Raw genomic sequence first — 13,061 nt, forward strand, 5'->3', positions numbered from 1 at the left:
CTGGACCACTGTAAGGGAAAGGTGAGCCTTGAAACATGAAACCACGTCCAGAAAAAATAGTGAAGGATGGAGAATGCCAAAGGTGTCCTTTCTGGCTTCCAGGACACTGCACCATTCTGAAGGCAAAGCTTACAGTTAAGATATTTTGGGTCTTTGTATGCCCACCGAATTATACCCCAGTATAATTTTATACTTAATTATAAAAATATAGGGAATTTTTATTCCCGTAATCTGTCTTCTTGTCCCTTAATTCAACACTTCTCAGTGAGAATTAATAGGAAATATCTGCTGAATTTGAATCCTGACAAAAAAATGTATTTAAGATGATCACAGCTAGTTTGCCAGTTCTGTTCATATCCCTACCCAGAATTTGCTCCTGTCAGATCTGATCTGATCATAGACTGAGTTTTAGATGAATCTTTCTCAATGTTTCTAGCACTTCTTTTGATTCAATTGTTTCATAAGTGCAATGGATTATGATCTTGTTGATTCTGTTCTGGTCACACTGCATGGAAATGAATCAAATTCACTGCAGCTTCATGTCTTTGTGCACATACTGGGATGATTTTGAACCACTACTGCCATACATTGAAAAGAAAATTGTCTTCTCTTCCAGCTGCACTTCCAGTTACCTAGAGCTGCGCAGTGGGGCTGACTCCAGTGCCCCCCTCATCGCCAGGCTGTGTGGAGGTTTGATGCCAGGCTCACAGAGATCCTCAGGAGCTGTCATGTACCTGAGGTTCAGGTCTGACAGCAGTGCCACACACGTGGGATTCAATGCTAAATACTCCATTGGTAATGTTTTCATTTATCTCTTTCTGTGATTTTAGAGAAGATTTTGGTCTCAAGTGTTAGACTTCTGTAACAGGGCTGAAATCAAACCTGTGGGGTGGGCTGACAGGAACATGTCTCTTTCAGTTAGTGTTAGAGCTAAGGCTTCAGAATATCAGCATGTTCTGCACCTAGCAAGAGCTGAAGATTGGGAAAATATTAATAGGAAAGAGATAGTAGAGCAGCAGCAGCAGAAACAATGACTGCATAACCTCTTGTCAAAGCCAGTTGTCAAAGGAGCAGTAGAAGAAAGGTCAGTGTGGATAAAGTCATGTAACATGGTTTAATTTTCAGCATTCAAACTTAGTGTCACTTTCATGAGCAGGGTTCTGAAGGGGAATGTGGAGATCTGCTGAGAATTGGCAGTAGAAGAACAAATTGTGAGCTTCTCTATGTAAATGTAAATCAATCTATACTAAAGCTGCTAGACAAACGGGCAGCATAATAATGGGCTGGAAAATGAATGAGCTATGAGAACCATTTGTCATCTGGGAAAGAAATACTTTAGTTACTTGTTCTCAAGCTGCAAAAACAGGGTTAGAAAGCACTAGAAAAAATTAAAATTCAAGAAAAATTAGTCCTTGATCAGATTCAGAATAATGCTTCCTTTCAGGGTTTGATAATGTTAATAATCAAAGAATAGCAGCCATTATGTTAGCATCACTTATACAGGAAAGTCTAGGACTGTTAATTTCTCAAAGGCAAAGTAGTGAACTATATTGTTTATACAGAATTTTTCTCATTGCATTAGATCTGAAACACCAGCCAAAATAGAGTACTATCATATTTCTGAATGTGAAAACTGAAGAAACTTGCATATATACATATACATATATATATACATACATTTGTTAGTATATGAAGCCAGAATTTACATTGCACTAATGACTCACAGAACTGACAGTATGAACACATATGTTACTGCCATGGAGAGATTGTAACTAACAGACATAGAATCCACTACAAAAAAAAAAAAAAAATCCAATAAATTCCACCTGGGAATATTGTTTCATAGAATTATACAATATCCTGATTTGGAAAGGAACCACAAGGATAATCAAGGTCCAGCTCCTGGACATATGACCTTCCCAAGAATCACACCGTGTGCCTGTAAGCACATGTTTGCTGTATGCCTTACTACTACAAACTTATGCTTGCAGGTACTGCAGAGAAATGAGTGTCCAGAGAGAGATTATTAAAAATTAATAGCTGTTTTACACACTGTGCAGTGCTTGTTCACTAAGGCATCACAAGGAGTGAATGGGAAGGGATGAAAGGAAAAAGGAGTCTGAACTGTTGACCCAAACCAGAAGTCAACTTTTTTCTGTCATAAAAAATTGAAATCCACACTTAGCAAGTTTCATTTCTTTTCAATATACCTGTTATATCTTTGCACGGTTTTCTGGTAAATATGGACATAGAGATTAGATTGAAAACTGTGAGTTTATTCAAATTATAACAGATATGAAAGAGAGGAAGGGATGTTTGCAATGGCAGGGTGTGTGTGGTTGTGGGGGATGTGAAAAAATCCAAACCAAACAAAAACTGATTGAATTAGATTGAAAACATAGAAGACTTTTAATTGGAAGGCAATTCCTCTTTTATTACCACAGTTAGAGAACAAGTCAATTGTACCTTACCTTTAAGCCTTGTTTAGGATAAAGATCATCTCTCAGGTTCTTTAGTCAACCAAATAATATTCTTCCTTTTGCAGCTCCCTGTGGTGGGACAGTGATAGGACAAACTGGTATCATCGAAAGCACGGGGTACCCTGACCTCCATTATCAAGACAACCTGCTGTGTGAATGGTTTCTGCAGGGTCCCAGGGGCCACTATCTTACCATCAGACTAGAAGACCTAGATATTCAAAACTCTTCCGACTGTGCAAATGACTTCGTGGAGATCCGAGAATACAATGCTTCTGGTCTGAGAATTATTTCAGCATTTGTCTTCCCCTCCCTCATAGTACTATGAAACCTCACCAGAGGTTCCTGAGTGCATTTCCCTTTGGGTGCAAAGTGAGCCTTTTCAATGTGCAGTATTTGCTTGTGTTTGTCTTGCTTGCTGATGCAAAGTAAGGCAAACAAAACCCTTCTGTTTGCCAGCAATATCTTGATTCCACTAGTTTACTCCTGCCTGTCCAGTTAAATTGGAAGGTGACCCTTCAATATAAAATTAATAATACATTGATATAAATTTCTCTTTCTCTGTGTGACTTTTGCAGGAAATTTGTTGGGCAGGTACTGTGGTAATACTCTCCCTCATGCTGTGGACACCTCTGACAGTTTTGCTTATGTCAAGTTTGTCACTGATGGATCAGTCAATGCCCGGGGATTCAGACTGCGCTTTGATTCCAGTACTGAAGGTTGGATTTGTAAGGTTGAAATATACTCTCAGGAAGCAACTTATGCCACAGACCATAATTGCACTAATACAGAATATGTTGTAGGTCACTTGTTCTTGGAGTAGCGTGTATTTGCTCTTAAATTTAAACTTGAGGGAAGTACGAATAGAGAACTGTGGCAACAATTCTAGCTGAGCTGAAACTTGGTGAAACAAGAAATCGCCTGCTATAATGGATGTTGCCATCAGTGGAACAAAGAAGCACACTCTTCCACACCTTTTTCTTCAACAGTCGGTTGAGGGATGTCCTGACATACCCTTCCCATATCCCTCTTGATAAGCAAATTCAACTTATTCTCGTATTCAGTGACCCTCATTGGGAAAAATGTTTTCATGTGTTCAGGTGAAATTTCATGTGTTTCAATTCATGTCCATTGCCCCTTTTCCTGAGCACAATGACTTCAAAGAACTGCCTTAATTAGGACTGAGGACACAGACCTACTCCTGCTTCACACTTCTTTCACAATCTTCAATGTCCATGCAATGCTTGTCCTACCAAATATGGCTACCTTTTTAGAAATTCTTTACAATAGTCAAGTTGAAAAATCTCCTTCCAACCCTTCTGAACTCCTTCCAGATCATTTAAAAGTTCAGCTGAAAGCTTTCTTCATGTTTGATTCTGCAGTAAAAAAACAGAAGGGAAAACAAACTCCAAAAGAATGTTATTCCACTCCTAGGATCCTGTTACGCAAACTTAGAAGAGAAAATCTTTTACCAAAAAATTTAATGCAGGTGGATGCAGAGATCTGACTATTCTGTAGAATATGTGAGTGTAAGGAAAGGGACTTCCACTACACATCATTAAACAATATCTTTTTATTTTAAAAGGCCACTGAGGGTAAGTTGGTAAAATTTTATCATAAGTTTCAGAAAAAATGTATTCTGTATCCAAGACCATCAGAGTTCCTTCCTCACAGCACAGTTTGATACTCATAACAAAGATAGGAAAAGCAAAAATAACCGTAATGAAAAGTGTTGCTTAAAATACCTAAAAGCTTTTCTCTACCTGTTAATCAGAATATGAAAAATACATCTTACATCATTGGCCACTCTAACACCCTGCTTGTTCTGTGTAGCTCTGCTCAGTCCTCTGGAAGTCAGAAATGTCTTGATCTTGGCACAATGAGAGGCTTGTATCATATGGCATTAAAGCCTGTGGGTCACCCAGGCTTCTGAAGCCTGGCATGGGCCCTTCAGAGAAGGAAATATTAACAATTAGACTAAAAGGAGTTGCTATGGCCAGTTAATACTCAACTGCTTTTATGACTGAGTGACAGAGACTGGCAGGACCTTGGCTGTTTAGACAAATATATGGACAGAGTAGGCTGATCAAATCAGCCTCTCAGGATCTCTTTTTCTCACAACATTGATTTTTTTTTTGCTATAATTCTATGAGCAGTGCTTTACCCTGAGAAATGTACCAATATTTGGATATTTCAGAATGTGGTGGGGATCTTACTGCACCTGTTGGAACATTTACTTCACCCAACTATCCCAACCTATACCCACATAACCGAGTGTGTGAATGGAGGATCACAGTGGAAGAAGGCCGACGTGTGACCCTAACCTTTAATGACATGAAAACTGAAGAGAACTGGAGCTGCTCATCAGATTATGTGGCTGTGAGTATTGGGTGTAGAGTCTGAAACTGCTCTTCCTAATCCCTTTACAGAGAATTAATGGACCTAATAAAGTGAAAAGTCAATTATAGGTCTATATATGATTTTAAGACAAATCATCATTTAATCTGGGGAAAGCAGATAGATGAGAGAAAGTTATCTCTGTAAAGCATCTAAACTCATCTGCTTGTTTTGGAGTATGGAAATTTTGAAACTGTGGCCTAGGCAGAGTAGAAGACTTAAAGGAATCACTGGAATTGCCTTTTTATCAATTATGGAAAAAAAAAATTCTGGGGTTTTTGGAAGTTTTCAATGTCTCATTTCTGTGCAAGCAAAATCCATCAGTCAGTTCCAGGTTTTATTGACTGGAAGTTGTTACTTCTATATATTCTATTGTTAACTGCTGTTGTTACTTTTTGCTGTCAATTTAAAAAAAAAATGAAAAAAAAGACAGAAATTTCAGCAAATGGCCAAACTAAACTATCTGATCTAAAGATAGGGGAACCCCATGAAACTTTACTTATATATCACTCTCCATCTCAAAAAAAGGTAATTATTGGTTATTTTATCATGTTTATTTTTGATTTCTGCTTATTTAGTGAAAAAAAATCAAGCCTGGCATGCAGATCTGGGCCTGATCAGATGTACAAATGCCTCAAAAATATGATTCTTCTCTGACATTGAAGGAATGTGAGGTAGAGTTTAGCTTCCCACTTGTTCAGATAAGCAGTGCAAACACAGGCATTAACTGTAGGATGATCAGAAGCCAATCCATGCACAAGCATAGGGGACTGAAATAGTTATTCATCCCTTGAGGTTTGTAGACAAGCTTTCCCCTGTTTTTCTTCACAGATGCTTTAGACAAACCTTTGGGAGCTGGCTTTTTATCAGTTAATGATCTCTAAAAAGGAAAATTTTTTCTGCCAGCTTTTATGCCTTCAATACTCTAATATACTCCAAGTCTCAGTGGGAAACATCATTTCTGCCTCGCTTGCACTGCAGAGTAGAAAGAAGGAAATTAATTCTTAGGCTAAAGGGTGTATGAAGGAAACAGAGCAAAATATCTCTGGATCATCACAAAGTGAAATGTTTGAAATAATCAGAAATGTCCACCAATACTCAGTATGTTGGAGAAGATTTTGATAAAGCTGATGTTGGCTTTAACAAGAATACAAAGATGATGATTTGAAATTAATATGATCTGTAGCTGGCATTATTAAGTGATTATATAAATATTGAGTTAAAACATATTGTTCTTCTCAATTAAAAAAATTCAATTTCTGTTTGAAAAAAGAGAGAGAGAGAGAAAGAGAGACAGAGAATATGTTTGTATTTCACCAAAATAAGCAAGTTATTTTTGATGTTTACTTCAGGGCCTCATCCACTCAAGGCAATGAACGTTTGTTCCAAAGTTTGGGTAGATTTGAGAACTAACCCCTTGTGAGGGACATCAGTGAATTTTGTATTAAAGATGGTAAATTCTGTTAAATGATACAGGAGATGCTCATAATACTGTATATTGGTATCATAAAAGTTTATTTTGACCCTGCAGGTTTACAATGGCCTTGGGCAAAACTCTCCTCAGCTGGCCAAGCTGTGTGGGGAGGTAAATCCAGGCACTGAGGTGAAATCCACTGGAAACACAATGAAAGTCATTTTGGTGACAGATATGTCCCGTGCAACCAGAGGCTTCAGTGTCTCATATACCTCTAGTGAAGATGCAGGTAGTGTATGCTTTTGACTTAAGTGATGGGAGTCATTTCATAGCTGGCACATATATTAAAAAAAATACATAAACAGATAACAAATCTCTAATACCTGTTTTTGCTTTCATCTCTGGATGGGAATAGATATTTATCTTTAATTATCTGAAAGAACTTGGAAAAAAATGGAGAATCTCTGTGAGCAATGGACTTCATGTGCCTCTGTATGAATCACAGTCCCTGCTGTCCCTAGTGATTTATTTTTTTGTACTTAGTCTTGAGTAAGAGATGGTCTGAAGTGGCCTTATTCCATGAAAAGTTTCAAAAAGCATAATGCTATACAAATTGGATAATTTAAGTGCTTCCTTATTACTCAGGGGGGTAATGAGTTTATTGTAGCTTGTGAAAGAGTGCAGCTAACCTACTTTTGCAAACTCAGCCTCCTGAGAGGAGATAACTATCAGAGCCTTACTACTATAGCCTTGAGTCTTTTGAACTTATTTTCCAACAAGAAATTTCTCCCCATACAAGAATTATTACTACTTTTAAATAAACCATATTTTGTTTCTGCAGTTTGTGGTGGAACCCTTATGGCATATGCAGGTGGGAATTTCTCTTCTCCTGGTTATGATGGCATCAGAAATTACACAAGCAACCTGAACTGTGAATGGACCATTGAAAATCCCTCTCACTATAATTCATCCATTTACATATCTTTTGAGGATTTCCACTTGGAACATCACCAGAACTGCCAATATGACTACCTAGAGCTACGACTAGGTTTGTATGTTCAGCAGGAGAATGGATAAAGATTCTGGTTGTACAACTCTGTTTGTGCCAAATCTCATTCATATATATTTGCAGGGAGCGGCTTTTATACAATCTGTACATTGAGAGTGTTCACATCATGCCTTCCATTATCAGAAGTGGGATTCCACTAGCAGAGAAATGGATGCATGGATTTGGTCACCTGTTCTTTCAGGGGAGAAAATGGGAAACTGGATAGACATCTTGGGGGGATAAATAGTTTTGCTGTTTGCAATACTCACTTGATTCTCTCTTTACAAGGGACAATATGAATTTCACTTCATCTGCCTTGAGAGATGGCATTTTCAGTCATCAAAACAATTTATTTGGTCCATTCCCAATTCTTTCCCTGGTTCTGAAATATCTCCAGGGACAGCAGGAACGGAGTAAAGAATGTTTTAATTATTCATAACCTCTGGACTGCACACCCACTTCAGATCCATTTTTGTGTTCTGTAAGATGACTCTCCAAAAAAAAAAAATCCATATTTCCAATGAGAATACATTGCAAAACACAAACTGAAGTATTTTAAAGGAAAAAAAAAAATAGTCACAGGATTAATGCACCAGTGATATCCTTGCATATTTGAGCATCTTTATCCACAAGAGAAAGCAACTGGAAATGTCACATGAAAGTCGCTCAGGTAATGCCAAGTTTAATATGAAAGCTGCAGCTGTCTTCTTCGTGGAAAGGCTGTACCTGTGAGAGAGAGAGCAAGTTTTAATTTACCAGGAAATTCTTTCCAAAACATGTGAAAAGATTGAGAGCAGGAATCTGTCTCATCCTTATTTGCACTCATTTGAGCAAGAGCTTTTTGTTGTACAGCATTAGTTTGTCCTGTGTACAGCCAGACCCTGCACAGCTCTGTAGCCTAGCGGTTCTCTCCCATGTATGCATGGAGCTGGGAAATAATAAAAAAAAAAAACAACTCAGAGGAAGAAGCAGTAAGATACATTTGCTTTGTTACTCATCCGTTCCTGCCACTCCCACTTTATCATGAACCTCAGGTCTCCAGGCAAGACAATCAAAGAAAAGGAAAGAAAGTGCAGTCTTGCTTTGTTCTATACAGTTTTGTCATCTAAATAGCAGTGTCCATTTTAGCACTACTAATGGACCTCCAGTTTCCCAGCTAGCCTGGTGTCAAAAGCAGAATGTCCTCATTCATCTGTGTATGCTGACAAGTAACATTTAATGAGCACTGAGATGCAGTAGTGCAGAATACCACTAAACACAGGCAGGTGCTGTTTAAGAATCTTGACACAGCAGATGCTGTAGTTAGGGAAAGGTCCAACTCTACTTGAAGTTACCCAAGACCCAAGAGCCCCAAGCGGATCTGAGTTGTGCAAAATTATTTTGTGATGCCCAAAATTGTTTTGTGCATGATACAATACACTTCATGGTACTCAAATAAAAATTTTTAAAAGCAGAATTAACTAATATTAATCTAAATGACAGGAACAAATATTTCAATTTTATTAGGGTAAGATATTAAGGTATTAAGTTATTAAATTATCATGCACATGCATATAGGTTGTACATGATAATACAGCTGAGCATATTGCTATGATGAAGTATATTCCTAACTTTTGGCTGTTGTGGAAGACTCTTAATTTTGTTTTTCAGACCATTGCCTTCATTTTGAATGAAATGTTACAGCACAATATTTCTGTTTTCTTTTTCTGTTTATTAACAGTCTAGATCTCTGGCCAGCTGGCCATTCATGAAAGCAATGATTGGAGTCATTTTTCACACTTAAGAGATTGAATAACCTGGGTGATATCTGTCACATAATTAATCACCTCATAAAATGTACAAAAAAGAAAATGCATTTCACATAGTAATTCTAAAAGCAGTCATTACTACGTTTTCCTGAGACAGAATTTATAATTAATGTCTTCTGCTTATATAGCTCAATATAATTTTTAGTGCATGTTATCAAGACAATTCGTACCATTCTCAGTTTGTACCATGATAGAATTTTATTATATGTCCCTTTTCATCCTTGTGCTTCAAGGCATTTCAAATGGTGGCTGTGTTACTTGCATATGACAGAAACAAGAAGTTGCTCAACCAACCCGTGACTTGGATCAACTCTGAAAGGCTTTGAGGACCATCCAAAATTTCCCCCTCTTGCTCTACTACCTTCTTCACAAGAATGGCCTGTACTTGGTGCAGAGCTAGAAATTGCTTTTGAATGGAGACTTTTAAGACCAGCAACCTGGTATTATTAGAGAAGTGAACTTAGGAATGGCATTGCTTGCATATCATGAGGAATGGCTTTTAGACTTCAAGGATTTCAGCAAATGCTGGCTTATGTTTTTTTGTCATACAGAGAACAATATGTTGAGTTCCCTGGGAAAGAGATGCCCACTATTAATATAGTGATGGCAGTTCATGGATGGTGCACATCCCTATACAGTAGAAAACTCAAAATCCCTGTTGACTTTAATGAGGATGTCACAAAAGCGAAGGTTCAATAGGTGTCCATGTGATATGGTCCTTAGGCCATCTCTTTCCACTGTTCTGCCCCAAAACACCTGTAGTTCTGGGGCAGAAAAGTGAGGATTTTGTGTGTCTGATATGTCTGATACAACATATGAAAGTGTGCAGGAGGGCAGGAAGAGGAGAAAAGGAGCCCAGGGTATTGAAAGAATCATTGATATCGTTTTGGAGAGAACTTTCTTTTTGCAGAGATTTAGATCCCAACAATGAACTGCAACACTCTGTTTATATTCATAAGAAATAATCAGTTACTAAGTGTGATATGTACTCTTCTCTGTTTTCTTGTCAAAACATGATAAATTGCATGTTTGCACTATTCCTTTATGTTACTGTAGCTCTTTCAGGACTCAAAAAGTGCTGTGTTTGTTTTGTTTTTTTTTCTTTCTTTGCTTAGGGGATGCTGATGGAGAGTTAATAGCCAGACTTTGTGGTCAGGCTGCACCATCTGTGCCACTAGTTATAGCTGCCCCCCAGGTCTGGGTACACTTTGTCAGTGATGAAAACACAGAAGATAAAGGATTCTTGGCCCATTACACGTTTGAAGGTAAATGGCTCGATAGACTGCTGCCTTGGCTGACTGAGGCACTTCTGGGGAATGTTGCCAGTCATTTGGTGATAGGGAGAATAGTCAAGATGGGACCAGCTCTCAGAGAGGTTCTCAAAAGTTACACAGTGCTAGCCACTATTTATATCTTCTGAAGGAAGCATGTGCTAACAGTTGAACTCTCAGATTTATTTTCTGCCTCACTGTTGGCAATCCCCAAACCACATTTGAGATTTTGCAATGCTCAGAGCAGCTGGTTGCTCTTGGGAATAGGGACATAACAGGTAATGCCAGCCAAGTTTGACTTACTTCAGATAGGTCTCTGGAGTGCTAGCAGAGCTGAAATGCATTCTGCTGCTTGAACCTTTGCACTCATTTTGAAATCCACTTGAAGCCATATCAGTGCAAATTACACCACTTTGCCATTTATGTGCCAGAACATCTACTCTTCCTGTCACAGCTGAATTTAGCCTTGGGGCTTATTTAGACACATCAGAAACTTTTTTTACTTCATTGTGTTGGTCCAGGGATGGCACTGGTTTGCTTAAGACTGAGATAAACAAATGATAAGGTGGAAGAGGCAGATATAAGTGTCAGCTGGCAAAGGTTTTGCAGAGTTATATTAAGTATCAGAATAAATCCAAAGTTTCAAGGTCATTGCATCCTTTTACTCAGTATTCAATGACAAAGATTTTAAAACTTGGAATTTCCCAGATAAATTGTTCATTTTTAACTCTACATCTGAAATATATTTTATTACTATTACAAGCTGAATAATCTTCCATTCATTTGATTATGGTGTTCTGTTCTGAAAATGTGTTGAAATGTTACTTTTTTTTCCTGCAGCCTGTGGTGGGGTACAGTCAGGTGAAAGGGGAGTTATCTCAAGCCCTAACTATCCAGAGCCTTACAGCAATCTGAATCGCTGCTCCTGGGTGTTGGAAGCCCCTGAAGGTGAAACCATCACTGTGAGTAACATGTCACATGTCTGCACAGCAGACGGTGTGAGAACTAGCTTCTGAGTTTTGAGGAACAGATTTGAGACAATTTGGAAAATTAGAAATGTGGAATAATTAAATATCTTCCCATTGATTTTACCTAAAAGAGGGAATGAATTTAACACAACAAAACTGTTTGAAGATTGTCCTTTCTGAAAAATAGAAGGACAAGAAAAATATAACTTGACCTCAAAACAGCATTGACTTCTTTAAACAATGACTTCCTGTGTTTACAAAATTGAAATAACTCATTTTATTAGATATTCATGGATATTCTCACTATCATGAGAATAAACATGAGGCTGAAGGTTTTTCTTCTCAGTAGGAAAGTTTCAAGCCACTAGAAAGTTACTTTTGTGTCTTACTGGTTTGTCTGAAACATAATATGATTTCTGGTACAAATTACGTCAATGAAATGTTGTTCCAATTTCCCAATAAGTATTAAAGGTCTGCCTGAGGTGCTGCTTTCTTGAGTTAAACTCCTGATCGACCAATCTAAGCACCTCTATGAACAAGCAGTACAAAACTTAATTCACTGAATTATTTGACTGATTCTTTCAATCACAGCTATAATCAGTGGCATTTATGGTCTGGAAAAGCAGTTTTATGGGAACATATTGCAGATTTTCATATGTAATGCCTTTCATTACTTTCCCTGTCATGTTTTCCTTGTTTACAACTACAGAGATTAGAAATTAAGACCTATAGTCCTAATTTTTCTGCTACTTGATATTCTGACCACTGCCTAAGTACTTATTTCAGGGAATACAGGATTATTTTAGTAGAACACAAGACTTCTATTTAATCCACAAACTAATTTAAAGCAGAACTAATTTTAATCAGATGAAAGCAGATTTCTGTTTTGAAAGGACTGAATAGCAGCATGCTCAGTGAAGGCAGACTAATTTTTTCCACTATAAACTGCCAGTTTCAGTTGCTGGAAAAGTTCTGAATTTAAACTATTACAGCTAGATTTGTATTTAGTCTTAGACAGGTTCTTTTGGAAATGGAGATGCACAAAAGGTATAAGAAAATAATCCCGTGTGTTTGCTAAACTTTTCTACAAAGATCCTGCTATTGTAACTAATTAAAAAGTCCCAAAACTTATGGATACAGGGCCAGGCAGTAACTAGTGTACATCACTATTTCAGCATCAACAAATCCAGGAGTCTATGGGATCAGCAATCTAAATGTTTGAACTGGAAATCCTAGTGAACATATCTCTCCAAGGACAAGTGGAATCGGTGTGGGAGGGAGACAGGGTCAGGAGCTGCCTGTCCAGCCCGGTCTGTTTATGTGATGCATCCAGGCCCACAGGAGCAAACCACAGAACTGTTTCTGTTTTGGTGGAAACAAACATTATTTTTAGCAACTGTTAGTGCATTGATTCAAAATAATAGGAAGAAAAAAATATCCAAGGCTTTTTGCTTGCATAGCTAGATATATTTCATGAACAGAAACTTTAAGTGCAGGAAAGTGGTTCAACACCGTACATATTCAACACTGTTTTGAAGCACATAATTAGTTTCAAACATGGTTAAGACACAATGATGCCAGTTTTGAACCTATGAATTCCTCTTCTACTTCTGTCTTCAAGCTAAGTAGTTACTTTTACTTATAGTGCCAAGATTCCAATCAATACTTGCAGAGTGTA

At 37.7% G+C, this 13,061-nt stretch overlaps 1 protein-coding gene across 1 annotated transcript in view; it reads left to right on the forward strand.

The window, feature by feature from the left end:
- CUBN (cubilin) overlaps nt 1-13,061 on the forward strand; it is a 142,050-nt gene that overhangs the window by 94,985 nt on the left and 34,004 nt on the right. Inside the window, exons 45-52 of the mRNA XM_015618252.3 lie at nt 617-795; nt 2,546-2,755; nt 3,056-3,196; nt 4,675-4,856; nt 6,406-6,577; nt 7,130-7,336; nt 10,260-10,409; nt 11,256-11,377. Of these exons, the coding sequence (XP_015473738.1) occupies nt 617-795; nt 2,546-2,755; nt 3,056-3,196; nt 4,675-4,856; nt 6,406-6,577; nt 7,130-7,336; nt 10,260-10,409; nt 11,256-11,377 (1,363 nt within the window). The remainder of the gene's footprint in view (nt 1-616; nt 796-2,545; nt 2,756-3,055; nt 3,197-4,674; nt 4,857-6,405; nt 6,578-7,129; nt 7,337-10,259; nt 10,410-11,255; nt 11,378-13,061) is intronic.

Source organism: Parus major, chromosome 2 (genome assembly GCF_001522545.3).
Source record: "Parus major isolate Abel chromosome 2, Parus_major1.1, whole genome shotgun sequence".
NCBI lineage: Eukaryota > Metazoa > Chordata > Aves > Passeriformes > Paridae > Parus > Parus major.